At 38.8% G+C, this 22471-nt stretch overlaps 1 protein-coding gene across 1 annotated transcript in view; it reads left to right on the top strand.

Moving 5' to 3' along the window:
• Positions 1 to 22471, top strand: part of LOC149779430 (putative ubiquitin carboxyl-terminal hydrolase MINDY-4) — an 87595-nt gene that overhangs the window by 9347 nt on the left and 55777 nt on the right. The window contains exons 3-5 of the mRNA XM_089940091.1: positions 13383 to 13665; positions 14224 to 14414; positions 18503 to 18906. Coding sequence (XP_089796217.1) covers positions 13383 to 13665; positions 14224 to 14414; positions 18503 to 18906 — 878 coding nt within the window. The remainder of the gene's footprint in view (positions 1 to 13382; positions 13666 to 14223; positions 14415 to 18502; positions 18907 to 22471) is intronic.

Below are 22471 nucleotides of genomic sequence, written 5' to 3'. Positions count from 1 at the left end.
TTAAATGTTCTTGATGCAATCTCAAGAAATCCAGCAACGTCTCCGCATCGAGTAGTGTATGAATATACCGCATCGAGAAACGCTTAGCATTTTCATGCTCGCATTTGAAAAACAGCAATAAGAATAATGGTGGATATTTACGGAAGACCTTTCACAAGAAAAGTCAAACCTGGCACAGATGCTGATCTCTCAAAATATGCGACCCGAGATGAAGTCGATAATCTTTTGAATGTAGCTGGAGTTGACCCAGATGAAGTTGCTATTTTTCAGGACAAGCAGGGAAAACTAAGAACGAGCAACATTAAGTGGAATGATATAATTCGCAAAGTTCTTGGAGCTACCAAGGATAACTTCGTTGCATTTAGTGATGGCGGCCGGATCAAGGACTCGAATATATCAATCGCAAGCATCAAAGACAGTATTGATAAAGGTGTTGATAAATGTGTGAAAAAAGCCGGTGACACGATGACAGGCGAACTCAGCATGAGCGGCAACAAAATAACCGTTCTAAAAAATCCGGAAGGTCCCGAAGATGCCGCAAACAAACAATACGTAGACACCGTTGATAATAAACTAAATACGCTGCGTGCTGAGTATGATGTTCACGTGGGCGCGTTTACAAGAGTTCGAAGAAACTTCGTAAAAACTGATGAGGTCGTGAATAAGTTCTTTGGGACTCCTCCAGTCGTCGATGTAAAACTCGCTGATGTAAAGACCGACATTAACACGATCAAACAAACACAGCAGAATATCGTATCGGGTATTCCTGAGATCGTTAACAAAACCAATCTGATTAAAGTCCCCACTGGAGTTACTCCCGGGCATATCACCAACATCGTATACACGGTATCATCGGGATTCGCAACATGGTCACGACAAAATAACAACACTATCAAATATACAGCAACAGCCACCGGTGTTTACAGGTTGTCTGTGTTTTCAGCCGCCAAATTTGAAATCTTCACAACATATCCTTGGAGACATTCCACCGATAAGTATTCCGGGGTTTGCACTGTAATACTAAACAGCAACACCGAGGAAACATTTATGCTTGAAGCCGCCGACGATAGTTTAACAGCAACATCTTACTGGTGGTGTTTGGAATTCGTCGCTGCAACACCTCAATTAGTTACGTAATTGAAAATCGGCAGCGATTTTTAAATAATATGTCAACGTTGAAATCCAAAGGATTTCCATCCGAAACATTTCCAGATGCTCAACAATATCGATACAATCAAGTCCGTGAGTGGCAATCTGAGTTAAAAACTGTCATCGACGCGACGTCCCAAAAAGTAAAAAAATACCGCAGACGCATAACAGTGTTAGACGTTATGGTTTATTCAGTATCCGCCGTTGTTGCATCCGCGGGAGTAATACTATCAGCGGTCACTCCGGTAACAGCAGTAGTCGCTGCCACGATCTGTGTTTCCGCTGCTACAGCAACAGCAGGAGTTTTCGGCATCATAGCAAAAAAAATATCCTCGTGTGCTAACGCAAAATTACACGATTACACGACAAAATTAAATACAGCCACGACCGCATATCAGAAATTATCATCGCTGATATCATCATCGTTAGACGTGCAAAGTAGCGATGCTGCGTTGATATCAGATTCTGAATTCAAACTAATGTCAGATGTGTACAATGACTATTTGAAAACTAAACAAATAAATAATGGCACTGATGGCAACGCCACAAGAACTGCTTCAACAAATAGTCACAAACACAACGCCGGTAAGGACCACAATGATCTCAGTGTCCTCGACGACACCAGAATTCAGCATTAATTTTCGAACTCCAATTCGTGTGAGCGAAATCGCGTTGGCAAAGCTCAGTGCGTATCACAGCTGGCCCAATATCAGGTCGGAATCATTTTCCGGTCAGCAGCCGAATAATTCGTTTGTGTTCGGGAGACCCAGCGCGGACCCACAACAACGTGAACTTGAATGGGATACAATTACGCTACCCACTGGGAGTTATCAGATCGAAGAAATCAACAATGAGATACAACGCCAAATAAAACGAATCACCGGCAAGGAAGCCAAAATATCTGTGACCGCGCACGAACCAACGCTGTCTGCGGTCATTGAAATCTCAACACCGGGATACGCCGTGGATATTTATAGCAGCTCAATCAGATCCGTATTAGGATGGCCACAAGAACAACCCGAGGTTGAACCGGGTCCACCAAAACCTGAAAAATCGGATTTCGAGACCAACAAAGAAGAACTACACGACCTCGTGTACGGCAATTATTTATTATTTTCAGATCGATTACAATCAGGAGAATCCTGGTTTAAAAAACCAAATCCCCCCTTTGATATAGGGGTAGCAGCTTTCGAAGGCGGGTGGGACCGTCATTACCTTATAGAAGATATAGAAGCTCAGTTTTTTAATCCGATCAAACAAGCACATAAACAACAGCTAGATCTGTTGCGAGTATATTTTCAAGATTATATCTCTGATATAACAAAACCTGGAACTGCAAGCAGTTCTCGCACGAACATTATCACCACCATAGAAAAACTAAACAAACTTGCATCCGCGATGGAAATTATAAATCAAAAAGTAATTCAGTATCTACTGGATCTCAAGGGTGATTACGGAAACGAAAAAAGATCGGAGTTTGCAGCCCGATTTGGTATTCCCGTGAAGGATATTTCAGATTTTAAACTTCCTGGATATAACGTGCACACACTGAGAAAATCAGTCCAGGATCTCATCGCGGAATCTTTCGAAGATATTTCTGCCACGTACACGCGAACAAAACCACAACCTGTTATTTTAAGACACGACAACAGTACAGCATCCGATGGCAGACACATCTCACCCGGGATCGTAAATATCACAGATGTTATTGCGGTCAATCTTGTATGTGACGTCATCGACGGTAGCTACAGCGCTGGCAGCGCTAGCGCTGACACAACGACGGCACAACAGGGGTTTATCCTGTATACGTTCACACCAAAAGACCCCCCTGGTTTTCTGATTGTGCAAGAACCAATCAATGTGGTCTATCTACGGTGCAATAATCCGTGGTTGTCAACGATAAATTTCAAACTCACCGACCAACGGGGGAATTTGTTGGACCTGCGTGGCGAGACTGTCTCCGTGAACTTACTGGTGAAGTCCTGAAACTCTTCGAGTTTCCAAATTGGCGATGCTAGCATCGCTCATGCAAAGCATTTCTGGAAGAGTTTTTGGCGATGCTAGCATCGCTCACGCATAGCATTTCTGAAAACGCAGAGCGTTTCACATTTAAAAAATTACAGTTGTGTATAATGCACGAGTATATCCATGTCCGAGTTCGCGTACATGACAAACAAATTCTCAACGCGGCAATCAGGACCGCATTTGGAAATGCTTTGCATTCCCCCGTCGGAATAGTCGTTGACGAGTACGGCAACGAAGACTTCTTGTTGACACGGCCACAACAAGAACAGTTACAGAAGTATCACACGATCACAGTTTTTTGTGACCAAGAACACATCATGAACTATTCTCATTCGTGTATTGATGCTGAAACACTCAAGCAAATCCTGGAACTCAAAGAGTTCTGAGAAATCAGAGATTTCCACGATTGCTCAGAAATGTTTCACATGAGAAATGTTTCACATTTCCAGAAACGCTAGCGTGAGAAATGCTTGCATTTCCACAGTAGAATTTCAAAGACAAAAAAAATAATACTTTTTTTTTACCCTTGGAAACTCACAATGGGGGGGATCAAAGAGTTTTTGGCGATGCTAGCATCGCTCACGCGAGCGTTTCTAAGTCTCTTGGACTTCCAACGCGAGCGTGGATGAGAAGTCAGAGACTTGAGGAATGCTTTGCATTTCCTGAGAAGTCTCTTTGACTTCTGCGTCGGAATTCTTTATTTGACTTTTTAACAATCTCACTCTCGAGTTAATTAATTTTCGAGTCTCATACTCGTGTGATAGTGTAAGACGAATACTTTCAACTGCACGCGTCAACGGAATAAATTCAGATACCTGTTCGTGGGTAACTGTGGCAAGTGATCTATAAATGCAATTTTGCAGCATTTTAATGAACCTGTATCTCGCAGGAAGAGTATTCTTCTTCGTTGATAGCTCATTCAAGGATTCAAAATCTGACATAATTGTTTCAGCGTCTGTTAAAATATTAAAACCCCGCTGTTGCAATTTTTCGAGTTCAACAATTATGACATTTATGTTTTCGTGATTCATATTATTATATATTTTTATATTTTTAAATTGGGAAACGCTAGCGTTTTTCTTGGTCTTATACTGAGTTATCGTTGTTGTCAATGATATAACAGAATGAAATCTTCTGTTTGAGCTTCTTGGAAAATGCTGTTTTGTAGATCCCATCTGCGACATGCTGTACAACAGGTGAACAAATACCGAAATGCTTACTCGCGGAGTATATTGACTGGAATACAATTTCTTCACCGGTTGCGTTTATAGATTTAATAGCTCTTCTTGCAACTGTTTTACAACGCCCTGTGTTACCCAGTAGGCAGTTCTTGCTCTGAGTGACCACGCGAAGATTGTTTATAGAGTTATCAAGTATGTTACCGTTAATGTGATCAATGACAAAACCCTTAGGGATCACTCCATGGAAACATTCATACACGAAACGATGACATAAATACCTCTTCGAGGAAATGCCTGCATGTCTCGGCGTGGCAGTAAATCGTGAATAACCACAATTATCAACTGTACCAACTGGTCGTCTTCGCGTGCAGTGTCGTACTATGCCATCTCGGTTTGCCTCATAATTTGAAATAGTTGGATGTGGAACAAATTCTTGTTCGGGAACAAATTCTTGTTGGGGGGCGAATTCTTGATTCATTATAATATAAGCAAATCATTTGTCTAATTCATAATTTGTCTGAAAACTTATTTATGTAATCACGCTCCGAGAACGTGTTCGAGTCTGGATTTTTTTTATCATAATACCGTTTTAGTTCTCGATAGCGTTTCCCCCCACACGCTGAACATAATTGAGTTTTTCCTCGTACTCCAATGCCGCATCTGATACACGGTATCGGTCCTAGACTCCCACCGCGGACCTGTTGAGCATGTTGTCCACAGTATTCACCTCTGCATGGTTTGCCACACGGCGCTGATGAATTTAGTTTAATCCACTTGCATGAGTGCGCGGGCGCACCAGAGAAATGCTTTTCGTTCATTATATATAATATTTTTGTCTATTTAAATACTTGTCTTAACTATAACAATGGAGGAATTTGAAAGACTATCCAGAATAAAACCCATATCAGGTTCTCGATTCGATCTTGACCGGTTAACCGCTGATCCACGACGAAGAGAGTTAAAGGAACTGCTTGGTGTTATCAAGAATGCCAAGGAAGAGTTTCGTCGTGATGGTGCCGCACATGTGTGGTCGACATATAAAATTATCCCCGGCGATGCTAGCATCGCTCACGCGAGCGTTATCATTGATGCTACCATGAACGATACAATCGCGCGTAACATAATTGGGTATCTCGACGATAGAAGATATTTCATACAGATAAAATTTATTATCAAAGTGGTCAACGAAAACGACGATGACACGTGGATTATCCGTGATAAAAATGATCCTATCCTTGACATTAAAAGGAAAACTATTTTGTTGAGCAATAATTCTAGACCAGGAATGTTGACGGGAGTTGATATACCGTATTACGCCAGATCGTATCCAGTAACTGCAGTCGTTTACGGAATATATCCGATAAAGAAACCAAGTGTAGATAAACTCACGCCAATGAAAACATCAGTGGTGTTAAATTGTGTAGCTGAGCGAGTAATGGAACATTTTAAAAACGCAGCACGTGGAAATGGTCTAACTGAGATCAGAAAAAATAAAATAACAACATGGGCTAATCGAGTCAAAGATGTAGGGGCCACAATTAAGGATGTTGCCGCGCTAGAAAAATTATTAAGATTTCCTATAACGGTATTATCGCTAACAGGGGAGGAATTGTATAAATCGAAATACAACCGTAGTGGAGCTTCAATAACAATTATTGATCATAACAGCCACGCCTGGACGGAATCAGTTAAAATATTTCCACGCGATCGTGTTATAAGGTATTATTCCGCGGGTATGTTTGATTGTATTTATCAAATGAGTAAAACCGATCCGGTATCGGTATGGTTGTTTAGAAGTTCTGAAGTTGGTGATTATGACCAGTTCGTGACCCCGAACGGAGAAATATATAGAACTGCGGAGTTACAAAATGAAATGAAAGCGCTCACAGAAAAATATTCAACTGAGCAAGTTGATCAATTACTAACTAATTGTTTTACTGTTCCAAGTGTTGCCGCACATATAGCACGACAAAAAAATAATTGGAAACCAACCATGAAGAGTTTTCTCGAGAATGTTCAGCAGAGTTGCATCGAATACGGACACGGCGGTTTATGGAATAGTGTATTTGTTAGTGATAATATGGTATCGGTGGATATGATTGCGTGCTATCCAGGAAGTTTTCTTGGCCGTGGCGAATGCGCTGAATACTTTAAACGATTTGGACATCCCACAAATTTAATGACAAGAGTAGCTATTAACGGACCTTTACCTGATTTTGACCTGACTGGATTTGCTCGCGTGGAATCGTTCGAATTTGCAACACGGTTACATCCTATTAATTATGCTTGGTTTGGCAGACATTTCCACGAAAGGAAGTGGGTGCCGTTTCCGTTGTTGCGGTTTATGGTTGACAAAACAATACTAACATCTGTTGTTGTCAGTGAGGGGATTATTTGTTACTCAAAACAAACCTCAGTTTGGTTACCAACTCCAACTGATACTGCGTGTTATTCTGACTTAAAATTAAATTATCCTACAGCGTCTGAAGAAGAATTACGCACACTGGCGTATAAACATGATGAGCGCAACTGTAAAGATCTCGGCCGAAGATTGATAGGTAAATTTACTCAAGGTGGAGCATATGATCATAAACGACATCACAGTCGATTAATTATGGATGAAGAAGAATTAAATTTCATTATCGCTGATACTACTGCGAAAGATACATTTTGTAGCCGCGAGGATATAATAATATCATTGCCGGGGATGCCTGGAAAACGATTAGGAACAGTTGTTAGTTATATCGACGGTGATTCAGCTCAGTACACTCATTTGAGATCCTCTATGCTGGCTTATGTTTCTATAAATTTATTGTCGATGGTGAATAGAGTTCCCTTCGCGGTAAGGGTTGCAACAGATTCGTTTTATATTCACGAAGACGATTTAACGGTGTTAGATTTGCCAACATCTGATGATCAATGGGGAACATGGCGAGTAAAAAAGGAAGAGTTGCACTCGTACTGTGCATCAGCTGATGTTGAAATTAAAGATGAATATCGTAAATCAACAACCTTGTCGTGGACAACTTTGTCGTTGCCTTCTGTGTACGATCCAATTGCTAGACACAGAACAGTTTATTTGAACGGACCTGGAGGCTGTGGTAAGACAACTCGTGCAATCGAACTATTTCGCGGTTCTGATTTAGTCGTGCTAACACCAACACACAGACTTGCCAGAGAAATGATACAACGCGGAGTAAAGGCCTGCACTTATCACGGCTTTTTCAAATACAGCGGCGGTACATGGACTCCTACGCGAATGGGAACGAAGTATATCCCGGAGAAAATCATCTGGGATGAAATAGACACTGTGCCGCTGGATACATTACAACGGTTCCTGACGTGGTTGTTAACGAAAAATACCGCAGTTGTGATGTGCGGCGATCATGGTCAACCACCACCATTTGTCGGCGAATCTCCCCACGAATGGTTGAGAGGGTTTGTTGATTATTACGAGGAAATGCGTGATGACATCAGAGCGCTTGATGACACATTAAGGGAGTTTAAAAAACTAATTAGGCTACAAACCAATAAAGTCCAATGTGAAATAATGCGTGAAATAATTCCAGAGACTTCATTTGATAACTTTTTAACGGCGTGGAAACCAGATGATTTAATTGTTGCAAGTAGAAAATCAGTCAGAGATACACTTCAGCGGCGACTATTTCAGTTACAGCGGCAGAAATTTCCAACGTTGGAAGTGCCGTTATGTTATAGACCAGATGATACACGATTGCAGAATATTGATGTTGATATTCCAGGACGCGGGACTCAGTCACGGCCAGAGAAACAAAAATTAGTATTGAATGATATAGTAACAGTTAACGTCGATGCGGTCGAAGATGCATTAGCAATAAATAAATCACCGTGGACACTAGGATATGCTATGACGATTCATTCAGCACAAGGATTAACTATTTCTGATACAACTGTTTGGATCGTTGATGACCGCATCGAGTGGTCAAATTTAGTTTATTTAGCCGTGTCCAGAGTAAGAAAGATGGCTCAGTTACGAAGAATTGTATTAGATACGTCAACGAAGTCAGCCGTTGTTGAGTTAACGCAAAAAGATCAAATAAGAAAAAAATTAGACAGTTACCGACAAAGCGACAAGAAAAATAATAGAGAGTTTAACCTGAATATCAACGCTGTGTTGTCGTTACGTGAGCGTCAGAATAATCACTGTGCGAGTTGTAATTGTTTATTGCTGTGGCAGTATCCGAAAAACGACCCAAGACAATTTACCGTGGATAGAATAGACAGCAATCTCGGTCATACGCGTGAAAATGTAATGCTGACCTGTCTTGAGTGTAATCGACGCAGAGGTGTTGCTGCAGTTATTTAAGTGATCGAGGTGGTAATTGTGTATCCGTGGGAATCACCTGAAGTTGCTCGCGTGTGAATCCACGCTGAGGAGCAGTCGAATCTAATCTGTAGATTGCGTTTCTCCCAGTTGATCTGGTTATGCTGGATATCCTGTGTGTTGTAACGCTCCATATAGGATCAGTTGCCCTTTTTTTTCCTCCTTCGAGTTCGCCGGGTTCGTATAAATACCTAACGGTGACATTACCCGCTAGCGTCGTTGGCTGCGTTGAAACATGTCCGTGAATCACTTTAGTGATCGGGGGTATATATTTTTTTGTGATTGCATTTACAGGTCTCATGTTTGTTGTTCTGGTAATTTCATTATTCAGTGCGGCTATCACGTTTGGCAGTCTTGCAACCCATTCACGAGATCTCGTATCGTAAATGAATTCCCTCGCGTACTGGTATCCGAATAATCTCTCAGCGAGTGTTCTATTAAATCGCTCAACAATTGCCTGATCCCGATGAATTTCAGTATGTCCTCGTCGTATGATAACGTTATGCTGCTTTGTCAGTGATGATACCGCGCCCTGAAATTCTTTACCAGGATCAACTTGTAATAATCGGGGCCAGCTTAGAGGTCCTCGTTGATAAATTCGTTTGAACGCAGAAGCAACTTCAGCGGCTGTTTTAGTCGCTAACGGTTCTGCTTCTTTGTATCTACTGGCAACATCAACTACTGTTAGCGCGTATTTGTATGTTTTTCTACGGACAGTATCATGAGGAAGAAATAGTATGTCAGCCTGATGAACTTCATTGGGGGTACTAACATCAAAATGTGCAAAATTGATTTGTCGAGGTGGTGGTAGGTAGATTTGCCATATTGCTTGTTTTGACAGCCATTTTTTGGCAACCTTGCGTGTTACTGATGCCGCGTTGGCGAGTTTATTAATTGCTGAGTTACCTCTCCAGTATCCGATTGGGGAATAATAAATCGCTTCCATTGGAAATGCTTGCATTTCTATTAATTATCCAGCGCAGAAAGCTAGCTTTCAAATACTAATTTAGATTTCATCGCTGATCTTATTAACCAATTAGCGAGTGACTCCTTAAATGATTTATTTTTTATGGCGCTTAGTGCATGAATTAATTTCACATCCGCGATATGCCTGTCTTGCAGATCTTTACTTCGATAAGCAACATCATGCATGTGACACGCTGCGTCGATAGCGTTTATCGGATACTCTCCCGGTTTTGGTTTAGACTGTTCATCAAGTCTGATATCTAGTCGTGTCCCTGGACCGCAGTAATTGTATCCTGGGAGATGTTTTTCTCCGGGATATTTAGCCCAAGGGGTACCTGGAAGTCGTCCGAGGGTTGCTGCGATGTCACCTCCGCTGACTTTGTCAGGCTTTTTTTTTGAAATCTAAATTTTTTTGTGCCACATCGCGTGCAAGTACCAGAAAGTGCTTGTCTGTTATTTTTTGTTGTAATGGTTGTTATGTCGTTTGTAGGGGTTCGTACCCGACACTTCACACAATATAGATCCATAATTATTATTCCTTATATACAAATGGAAATTACAGATTTTTCTGCGACGCGAAGAAAGGAGCCAGTTAAGCATAATTCAGTGCTACCAAATTCTATCCGGATGATTATCATTGGACCATCTGGATCAGGTAAAACACAGCTGTTGCTGAACCTGATAATGAAGTGGATGAAGTGGGATAAGCTGTATTTGGTAGCACCATCTGTAGATGATCAGCGATGCTATGATGTTATAAAAGATTTTAATGAGAGTGCAAAAGCGCTGAGTGAAGACGGCGACGAAATAGTTGAATTTATCACTGATATCGAAGAAGCTCCCAGCGTTGAGGACCTCGACGGGGAAATAAATAACCTAGTAGTGTATGATGATGTGATGCTGGACAAGCAAAAAAATCCTGCAAGAATATTTTCCCGGGGTCGTCACCGAAACACTGATGTGATTTATGTTACTCAACGTTATACACAAATACCAAAAGTAATCAGGGATAACTGTAATCTTCTTGCGGTGTTTAATGGAGTTGATGTTCACACGCTGAGAAATATTCATCAAACTTGGTGCAGCGGGGACATGGACATTAATAAGTTTAAGAATTTCTTTAGTCGCGCTCAAAGAACCGCGCATGGATTTGTGACAATAAATTTACACGACCCGCGGACACGATACCGTATCGGACTTGATACATTGTATGGTTAACGTGAGAAACTCGAAGAGAGCAGCCCCGGGCGGCGACAACAAGTTGAGGGGGGGGGTCGCGTTTTTTTGTCTCGTTGCTGTTGTAAGATTAGCTTTTTTTTAAGGCTTATTTTATCATTTGGTGGTCTCTAGACCTTTGTAGGATTCGCCCTCCCTGCTGCTCTGTAGCAGAAATGCCCACCATTCTGATTTAGGTGGTATGATTGCCATTTAGCATCATATTATGCCATTACAATTGCTTCCATCAGATTCTTATTTTATGCCATGGTCAAATAAAATATTGTAATGGTTAACCATAATTTTGAACACCAGTATATCTAGGTCACTGAAATACTTATAATGTCTATTTGTAATTCTTATATAAAACATATCAAAGCACTTGCATCACAAAGCAAATTGAATATTGACCAATCAGAAATCACTTCAGATAGGAATCCTGATTCACCTATGAAAGTTCCAGAAAGATGTTGAATGGCCAGTGAGGGTTATACCTTCATGACAACATGATATGATCTACAGAGTTTCCAAGCAGGGTGTACAAGTATCAAAAGTGAATTAATGCCATATGCTTGCAGGTTTTCCTGACAGTTTTGTTTGGTTTATATAGGTTTAACTCCATGTCTCAGCAATAGATAGGCTATATGTGGTGGCCAGTGTATTTGATTCAGAACTAGCCCATACAAACCCAGGGACGAACCATTGACCCACAGGAAGCTACTGGCAAGCTATCTTAGATATCCATGTTCGCTGAGCCATGACTCAAACTCACATAGACAGAGATGAGATGTCAATGATCTGTAAAGGCAAGTGTCTTAGACCACTTTGGCCATCTGGGACCCCTTTTCTTGATGGACTCCAGCATGTCTCATGGTGATAAAGATGATTGGGTTTCACATTTCAAGCGAGTGAGGTTTAATTGATAAAATAAAGAGATAAATACAACTTTATATATTTTTTTATATTCAGATTCCAATTCTTTCAAGGCTGACATTTTAATATTACATTGGTAAGGTGTGGCATCTCAAATATTCACTAGCTACACTACCTAGCAGTGCTAAATAAAACTCTCTGTTTCATTGAATAAGCAACACAATGTCATTAAACAAGGACTATAATGTCATAGCATTTTGTCATTCTGCTGTGTCAACACAATGTCATCAAACAAGGACTTTAATGTCATAGCATTGTGTCATCATGGTGTCATCAGACAAGCACTATAATGTCATAACATTTTGTCATTCTTCTGTGTCAACACAGTGTCATCAGACAAGCACTATAATGTCATAGCATTTTGTCATTCTGCTGTGTCAACACAGTGTCATCAGACAAGGACTATAATGTCATAGCATTTTGTCATTCTGCTGTGTCAACAAACTTTCATCAGACAAGGACTATAATTTCATAGCATTTTGTCATCCTGCTGTGTCAACACAATGTCATCTGACAAGGACTATAATGTCATAGCATTTTGTCATCCTGCTGTGTCAACACAATGTCATCAAACAAGGACTTTAATGTCATAGCATTTTGTTATTCTGCTCTGTCAACAAAATGTCATCATAAAAGGACAATAATGTCATAGCCATGTTTTACAGTCATGTCACATTGTTAATCTATTTTCTTGCATCTATTCATATTTTTCTATTGAGGAATTGGTAATTCTTTAGTTTAGCATTTAGAAATAAATGAAAATATAGGGAAGCACTATATAGATTATATGAATTTCTGAGAGAGTGGTGGGTGTAAGGTGAAGTTGTTTACATTTGCAACATGCACATTGGAGAGAATGTTAGTATACCTATAAACGTTACATTCATGTACTGTGACTGAAATTTCTTTTAATATTGTAAATGATCAAAGCATAAAGCTAACTAAAATGACTGCTCCCTTTTGGTCAAAACATCAGCCTGAATTAGTCTAAAGTACAATATCTTTAGCAGTTATTTAAATAGGGAAACAAAATTTGCCAGACTATGCAATACCAGCATCTGAAAGTGCAATGAATTATTTATCAAATATATAAAAAGTAAAAGAAAAAGTTATTGGCTCCTTTTTTACAATTTATCCCTGAAATCCAGGAAGTGAGATTGACCAAGTGGAGTTAGCAGATTTTGAAAGGTGCACATCAGAAGTAAGCCAAGCTGTGTACTCTATAACCCATATTACACACATCAATCATACACTGAAATAAAGGGAACTGGCAAGCTGATTATTTCAGGTGGGTTGACTGTTATATCATCACATGTACCAATCTCATGACATTTGTTGATATGGCTTGCCATTCCTTTTCAGTGATTTGTGATTTCAGTTCTTTTGTCATGATTTATTTCATTTGATTCAATATGGTACAATAATTAGAATCTTGTTATATTATAGTTGCTGAGTTGAAGTTTAAAGCCTTTGGCTTCAGGTTCCTAAACTGCAACATCAGCAATCATAATGTATAGGATCCCTCAAACATGGTTTTACTATTCTATCAGGAACAAGCTCAGCCTTTAAAGGCAATGCTGGAAGTGATTGCCAAGTACTTGATAGAGAGAAATAAAACTGCTGAATCAGACGGTGTTGCCAGTGGCCAGTCAAGTAGACCCCTAATTGCACATAACAAGTCTGCTAAACTGCGTCAGGAAGATGGATCTCTTGATAGTGCATTTGATATGGAGCCAGCCAGACAGACTGACATGACTCATGACAACACTGAAGAAGTGCAGGGTCCAGACAGATTCACGTCAGTCAAAGCCAATGCTCCAAAAAGCTCTAAAGGTAAGGGCAACCAAAGACATGATCCTTTCAGCATTGAAAGATACCAATGGTCAAACACTTATTAAATGCAAACTTGCAAATAATTGCAAATTGTTAAAAATAGGTCTCATGGATATGAAATTAATATTCAGTAATTAAAAATATTTTCTGTGTTATAAGCATATTCAATATTTATGTTTCATGCCTTTGAAAAATACCAAGAATATTTTCTTAAAATTTCAAGTCATCTTGAATACATCAGGTTAATGATCAAACTACACTAGATGTACATGGCATACTATAATACAACCCCCTAAAATGCCCTAAACCCAGACAAAACTTGCCATGTGTAGAAAATGAAAGCAATATTTTCTTAGTGCTTCTTTTATTGATCACCACAGAAAATTATTAAATAATGATATTTTAAAGTAATTTGTATAGAGATAATGAAATTATGGCAATTGTATGTATCACATCAATATTTTTTTCTCCAAGTAACTAACACATTTTTAGCCTCCCCCAAATACTGAAAGATGCATCGACATCTGTAATTTATTTTATTTTTTTCCCATTTCTCAGGAAAGAGAGAGCGTAATGACCTTATAATAGATGAAAATGTGGAGGGAGAAACGGTTCTTGGGGAGGGGAAAGCAGGAATGCTGCAGAAGGGGGAAGAGCAGGAGCAGTCTGTCCCCAAGAAGCTGACCCAGGCCAGGCCTCTCAGTGCCAAGAGAAGGGGTCTATCTGGCCCTATCACCAGTAGTGTCGAGGTAAATTGAAGAGTCAAGTGATTTTTTTCAGACACTGTGAGAAATGATGTTTGAAATCAAGGGTCTTTGATTTACAGTCTTTAGAAATCTAATGTAACTGCTGATATTTCTAGGGTTTCAAGGAGGAAGAGTAAGTACAGCAGTGGTCAAAAAATCTTAAAATTCAATGAGAGAAAAACAACCATTAACTATTATTATTATTATTACTGGCAGGTGGTGTCAGGCTTCAGTTAATATTAAACACTATTTGAATAGGTAGAAGTGCCAATACAGTTTTAGGTTTCTACTGCAGGCAGTGGCTGCCATTTAGAACTGATGTGCCAGGTCCACTTAATTGTAGAGTGCTGCATACCAAAGTCATTCTCATTCCCTTTAATTTAGTTATTGTTTTCAGAACAGTACATACAATACAAAACATCGACTCAAACTGCATGCCTTTGAAAAGGTTCTGGCATGATACTGCAGGCACGCATGCCATTGCTTGCAGACACCTGTTCTACTGAATAGCTTTATCACCAGTTAGGACTTAGCTACACAGCATCTTGGGATTCAGAGCCATAGAATGCTAGGGATCAAAAAGTAGTTTTTTGGCCACAGACTAAACAGCCTTAGAACAATGAGGGTCACAAATTTTTTTGAGTGTCCAGGATATAAAGGAAGTGTTTATAGATAGCTCTGTATATTTCGTCTTGTCTATACAAAGTAAAAAAGTAGGGTTTGTTGCCTTGGCATTCAGTGCTCTTTCCAGGCCTTTTAAGCATGTCTGTCCCACCCAGAAGACTTAGAAAAATTATTGCTGGTAAGTGATGTGTCTTCAGTCCCACGACATTCTTTGATTTTTGTATGTGTTTTGGCTACTTTTATTTTAATTTTATATTATTGCACAAATTACTCTTAAAAATAGGAGGCACGAATACAATGGTACATCAAAGGTGACAACTGATTAAACAATTAGGCATTCATTATTTTGTTGTATTGAAGCCCAGCCACTTAAAAATATACATTTTAAATGATAGCGGTCATATACCATGTGATTTGATGAATATGCCTTACAGCCATCCTGGTTAGAACAGTGGTGTCCCTTTAGTACAGTCCATCATAAGAGACCACAACTTTGGAAGATCATTTTTCATTAAGACCATATTGAGAGACCATCTTTCTTGAAAGTATACTTTTTTGTTGGCGGAAGGATGGTCTCTCAAGACAGTTTTTGCTGTAGTATGTGTGTCATTTATGGTTCCATTGAACATGTCCAGCATTAATTGTAATTTATTTATGGAACATGAAGGTTTGATTTAGTTGACTGTATTTTGTGTCTCATTGTGGAAAATTTCAAATTGAGGCTGATAACATACCTAAAGATTGCATATAGTATGGATGAACATGTCAGACAAGGTCCTGGGGGTCATGACTTGGACCAGAAATTTAAAAACATTGTCTGAATTATTGATGGTAAGTGTGCATACCACTGTAGGACAGAGCTCAGAAGCCCCAAACAAACCACCTCATGTTTTGCCTTTGTTTCTACATGTACAGTGGTCAGTCCAGATTGATTTCATGGAGGAAATAAACCTCTTAGGCACATCGCCTTCAACAAGTCTCATCTCATACCTGATAAGTAAATGTTCTTGTTAAATCTTATGACAAGAAATGTGCTGAATGGATCTTAGTGTGTGGCTTGATCAGAAACAGTAATAAAAATTATTTTAAAAATATGCCAGTGACATTCATGTGCTGAACTCTCTCAATCTCTCTCTCCGAAAAGTAATCAGAATAAAATTTTCAGCATTGTTGGAAATGGGATTTCAGCAAGATGTGAATGTATTTCACTTTGGAACTTAGGTTTTCATGTAGTCTTTTTTGTGGGAAACAATTTCAGAACCAAAATCCCAGTTCTTGGTCTCTCAGAAGCAGTATAAAAAAATCTTAGGTTACCTGGCAGCAGCTTGAAAGTTTGCCTCTTATGAAACAACACAGGCATAACAAATCCAGTTCATTTTGTAGTAATGTTCTCATATACTGACTGCCAAATGTACTACACACATGTACATTTGATGGCACTCCATAATACCTGAATTTTTATGACACATGAACATTGTTAGATTTCTACTGACATTTGCAAGGCACTTCTTGATATATGGCATCTTATCACACATGAGCTAATGATTTCTACTGATACTCGCAAGGCACTCCATGGTACATGACAACTTATCACATATGAGCTAATGATTTCTACTGACATTTGCAAGGCACTCCATGATACATGGCATCTTATCACACATGAGCTAATGATTTCTACTGATACTCGCAAGGCACTCCATGGTACATGACAACTTATCACATATGAGCTAATGAGTTCTACTGACATTTGCAAGGCACTCCATGATACATGGCATCTTATCACACATGAGCTAATGATTTCTACTGATACTTGCAAGGCACTCCATGATACATGGCATCTTATCACACATGAGCTAATGATTTCTTCTGATACTTGCAAGGCACTCCATGATACATGGCATCTTATCACACATGAGCTAATGATTTCTACTGATACTCGCAAGGCATTCCATGATACATGGCATCTTATCACACATGAGCTAATGATTTCTGCTGACACTCACAAGGCACTCCATGATACATGGCATCTTAAGACACATAAACATTGTTAAATTTCTATTTATATTTGCTTGGCACTTCATGATATGTGACATCTTCCCACAGGTGTCAAATGTTTCACAAGGCATTAGTTACTAAACTGAACTCAGCTTTTCAGCATCATATTTCTTAAAGAAAAGCATTTAATATGCTGTAAATGTACAGCATAATTTACAGTCAATCTGCTACACATTGATGAACAGTGGATACAGTACCTTGACATAGATAAAAAATAATATCAGTTTGTTGCTGTATTTGAAAGAGTGGATCCTCATCATGGCCAAATTTACTAACCCACTGAAAAGACACATAATTGATCTATATGGACTGTGAAGTTCTCTTGCGTATGCAAACATAAATGATACACACAATAATCACAGATTTCTTAGGATATCGTACATGATAATGTCAGTTGTTTACCATTTCTGTTCTGCTGTGTTGTGGTAGTAAAATTATTCTCTCTCTTTATTCAAAGCAAAATCACACATACAAAAATAGAAATAATGTAAGCATATAGATGATTTGAACCTGATATGTTTGCATGACAGGTTGTGATACTGACCACTAAACCAAGAAATGGACAAAATGGAAGGTCAGATTTCTTGGTCATATCGCTATGATGTTTGCAGTGTGGCAGCTTATAGTGCTGTCCAGCACTGGTTCTTCATGCCGCAGACATGTAGCATGATGTCCCACCGAGTCACATTATCCTGAGCATATAAGAAATCTGGTATAATGATAAGCAAGTACCAATTTAAGAAAGTGAATTTGTTCTAGAGCTTATGTTAATGACAAATCCAGTTTTGGAACAGATATCCAAAATACAATACCATTGAGCTGTGGAAAATTGTACATAGCTGCTATAAAGAACAATTTACCAACTTTTTCAAGCTGGTTTAGCTAGCTATGTACATGTCCATTCTGACAGCAGGCTGTGAAAGGAGGTTGTCAGTGTAGAATAGTATTCGTATACAGATAAAGCAGAGATTTAGCTGAAAAACAATCTACAGATATAATGCTACAACTAGAGGCAGCATCTTATAAAGACTTCAATTTCAGTATTCTCCAACAGAGTAGAGCAGGAAGAAAGAAAGACAGATATTGAAGTGTTAGATAAATAAACTATGGCTGTTTCTTCTTCACCATTCTTTTTTGTTTCTACTCTCCCTTTTTTGTTGACAAAAGGGAGCTCTCACCTTCAGCTTCAATCCTGGAAGCAACTCGGGAATTATCAGAATTATTTCTATTGGGATCCATTAATTTATTGCTATATTAAATTAGTAACATGTACCTATTGCAAATATAACCCAATCTTGGAGCAATTAACTGAACATCATGAATATAATTTTTGTGTACAATGTGTTCTCTTTTGTTTAGACTTCTTATATAACCTTTCTTGGTATTTACAAATGAATCATGTCTGCCTTCAGGATACAAGTAGGAGGAAATTCAACAAACCTCGCCCGATAAGTTCAGCTAAAAATCAGAGACTGGACCTATTTGAAAATGCCAGTAAAGACAGTATTGATGTTACACAAGATAGTTCAAATGAAAAATTACAAGCTGATCAATCAAATGTGAGAAGACCTTCTGTAGAAAGATCCACAAGTGTAGAAAGTAGAACTTCATTGTCCTCATATAGGGATACAGACTTGGAGGAAATTGATTCACTTATATCACAACCAGTGCCAAGACGTACAATTCAGGATGTTCTGGAGGTAGAAAGAGATCGTCCAAAGACTGGGAAGAGAAGGGAGACAACTCATTACAGTGTTGAAAAATCCAGCATAATAAAAGAGAAACTTTCTGCCAGAGGAAATGCCCTTGGTTCAAGGTAAGAATACACCAGAATGATTCACAAATCTAAATACATTTTTTTTAAAATTAAGCTCACTTTAGTAAATAGAATTTGTAAATAATTGAGTCTTTGATAATTGATGATGCAAAATTTATTATGGTACACGCTCGTTTAAATTCAAAATATTTCCTAGGATCCAAGTGAATTAGAGTTATCATGATGTCATTAATGTTTGTATCCAGATGATTTCTTATATATCAATGCATAGGATTAGTTCCTTATTTTTTAATACATTTGCCCATAATTTTTAACTGTCAAACAAATAGCTGACAGACTGAACAAGAAATGCATACATTTGCCTTGGTAATTTTATGGCCAATAAATGGTATACCATTCTTAACACTACAGATAAATAAGAATAAAAATATGTATATTTTGTAATCAAGACCTTTGGCCCATATTACACAATATAGTCATTGCCTCCCCAAGGCTATGCATTTTGGCCCATATTACACAATATAGTCAGGGCCTCCCCTAGGTTATGCATTTTGGCCCATATTACACAGCATAGTCAGGGCCTCCCCTAGGCTATGCATTTTGGCCCATATTACACAATATAGTCAGGGCCTCCCCTAGGCTATGCATTTTAGCCCATATTACACAATATAGACAGGGCCTCCCCTAGGCTATGCATTTTAGCCCATATTACACAGTATAGTCAGGGCCTCCCCTAGGCTATGCATTTTGGCCCATATTACACAATATAGTCAGGGCCTACCCTAGTCTATGCATTTTGGCAACAAATGCAAACGAATTTTGAAAGTGGCTTTTTTTGTTAATACTGACTGGCAAAAGTTGCTGGTGACAAATTGTGTAAAGTAAATTTTTCATTGATATAAGCAACTTGGGCCACTTAATACCTGTTTTCACTATCTGCAGCAGCCATTGGATAATAATAATAATAATAATGAGGACTTTGTATAGCGCCTAATCTTTAGAAGCTCTAACAGCTTTACAACATTAGACAACACCTATAAGATAAAAAACATATAATAATATTATTACAAAAACAAACACCATGAAATTAGAAAAAACATTAAAAAATAAAAAAACATGCTGAGAATATTTCAGATAGGAAACATTATTAGATCTTTAAGTTTGTTCTTGAAGTCGAAAAAAGTGAGTTTTGAGAGCCCTCTTGAATGTGATCACTGTGTCTTTGTGTCTGAGTTCAGTGGGCAATTCATTCCACGTTGCTGGGCCTTGGTATGCAAAAGAACGCTGTCCATATGACTTTGTTTTCATAGTGGGAATAATAAGTATACGATTGTCAGAGGAGGAGCATAAATATCTTGCTGGTGTGTACACATGGGTGAGATCGGATAGGTGTGTTGGGCTAGAGTCCAACAGTGAAACGTAGCACAGAGAACAAATTTTGTGTTTGATTCTGGATTGAATGGATAGCTAGTGTAGGGTACAGAGCAGCGGGGAGGTGTGCTCTGATCGTGGTACTCTAAGTATGATCCGAGCAGCTGTGTTTTGAACTTTTTGAAGTTTCTGGAGTAGATATTGAGATGAACCAGACTGAATTGAGTTACAATAGTCCAGTCTTGACAGTACTAATGAACACACAAGTGTTTTAGTGGCATCAACTGGAAGATATTTGCGAATTGAGCTGATGCGTCTCAGCTCAAGATATGCAGCCTTGCATATGTTCATGACATGTTGGTGCAATGTGAGAGTACTGTCCAGAGTAATACCTAGGTTTCGTACTGATTGTGTGAATTTAATGTTAGTGTTGCTGACATTTATTGTTTGAGGTAAAGGATGTGAATGAGAAAGTCTTTGTGTTGTGATTAGAATGGCCTCAGTTTTATCATCATTCATCTGCAGCTTGTTACATGTCATCCATGATTTCACATCAGAAATGCACCTCTCTACACCCTGGATGGTAGCTTCAACTTCAGTTGAGTGGCTAGATTTTTATATTTTGGTGTCGTCAGCATACAGTTGGTGAGACACTGGATGATGATCTATGACACTTGAGAGCGGCTGAGTGTACAGAATGAAGAGAACAGGTCCAAAAACAGACCCCTGTGGAACACCACAACATAGATCAACTGGGCTGGAGAGTATTCCGTTTGCAGACACAATTTATGTCCTGTTGACCAAGTAGGACTTGAACCACAGTAAGGCTGTATCATGAATGCCAAATACGTGTTGGAGATGGTGAAATAATATATCATGGTCTATTGTGTCAAATGCTGCAGACAAATCAAGGAGGGTGAGGACTGTAATCTTTCCACTATCCACTGCAGAGAGAATGTCATTAACTACTTTTAGAAGAGTAGTTTCAGTATTGTGGTAAGGGCAATATGCAGATTGTACATTGCTAAAAAGACTGTTTGAATTGAGATGAGATACAAGCTGGGATAGAACAACCTTTTCTAAGATTTTTTATATGAATGGGAGATTAGAAACTGGACGGTAGTTCTTTACATAAGCAAGACTGAGCCATTGTGTCAAAAGAGAGACAACACATCTTCTTGCCCTTCAAAAGAGGGAAAGGATGATATATTAACTCTGACGTCCTTTATTAGGTGGGCTATCTGTACCTCAAATTGAAAATAACCCCACACCAATGAATTTGTGTTACATCTTGGCTCAAAAGTTAGGACATCACCACAAACATTGCATATGAGCAAAACTGTTCTTTTACTGTTATTATCAATACCGAGGGATGGAGATCTGAGAATACTTTTCCAGCTTTTATCTCAGATATCTTTTATCCTAACAGGCTCAACTTGATCTGGTGGGACCTTTGCCCATGGTGCAAAAGGTTATTTTTCCAGGTTGTTCGACAGCTTCATAAGGAGATGGATTTCAGGGATGGTATTGGCTTTTAAAAAGTTGTCACAAAAAAACCCACCAACCTCAAAATTTTATTGCCAATTTTCAAAAATGTCACCAAAACAAGTAGTGGATATTTTTCCAAGTCTTTTAATAATAGGCATTGAAAATTGGAAAAGATGGGATAGTTATTACTTTATTGACAACAAGCAGTACAGCCATAATATTACAAATAAATTGTTACATGATCTTTTTGCACTGCTTCCATGGTCTTTGCATCCCGCATCACCTATAGTGCATAGGTATGACTGTTGTCAAAGTAGAAGATCAATGAGCAAAATGAACATATATTACTTACCCTGCCTAGATTCCTGTTTGGTGACACACTCATTCTTTAAAAATATCACAACCAGTTGTAAATGAATTGACTTGTGCCTTGATACATATATCACAGAACATCTGCTTTAACTTTGTATCATATCTCAGCCATGGATGCCCAAGTTTCCAGCTGTTAACAAATTTTTGGGAACTTTTGACCCATTCATCATGATATCATGTTGGACTGCCAGGTTTAATATCAGGTTCAGAGGCTGTGTTGTCGGATGAATTTGCACTAAATTCAAATGCTATTAATTTTGTTAACTTACTCTTAGGATGAGACGATGAACACGCAACATCTAACTTACATGTACCCGTGATAAAGTTGCACTGTTGACAGTATATAATTCTGATTGAGATTTTTTCCATTTGT

The sequence above is a fragment of the Sinohyriopsis cumingii genome, chromosome 17 (genome assembly GCF_028554795.1).
Source record: "Sinohyriopsis cumingii isolate HCF-2022 chromosome 17, ASM2855479v2, whole genome shotgun sequence".
In the NCBI taxonomy this organism is placed as follows: domain Eukaryota; kingdom Metazoa; phylum Mollusca; class Bivalvia; order Unionida; family Unionidae; genus Sinohyriopsis; species Sinohyriopsis cumingii.
This window is presented reverse-complemented; position numbering and strand designations above follow the sequence as displayed.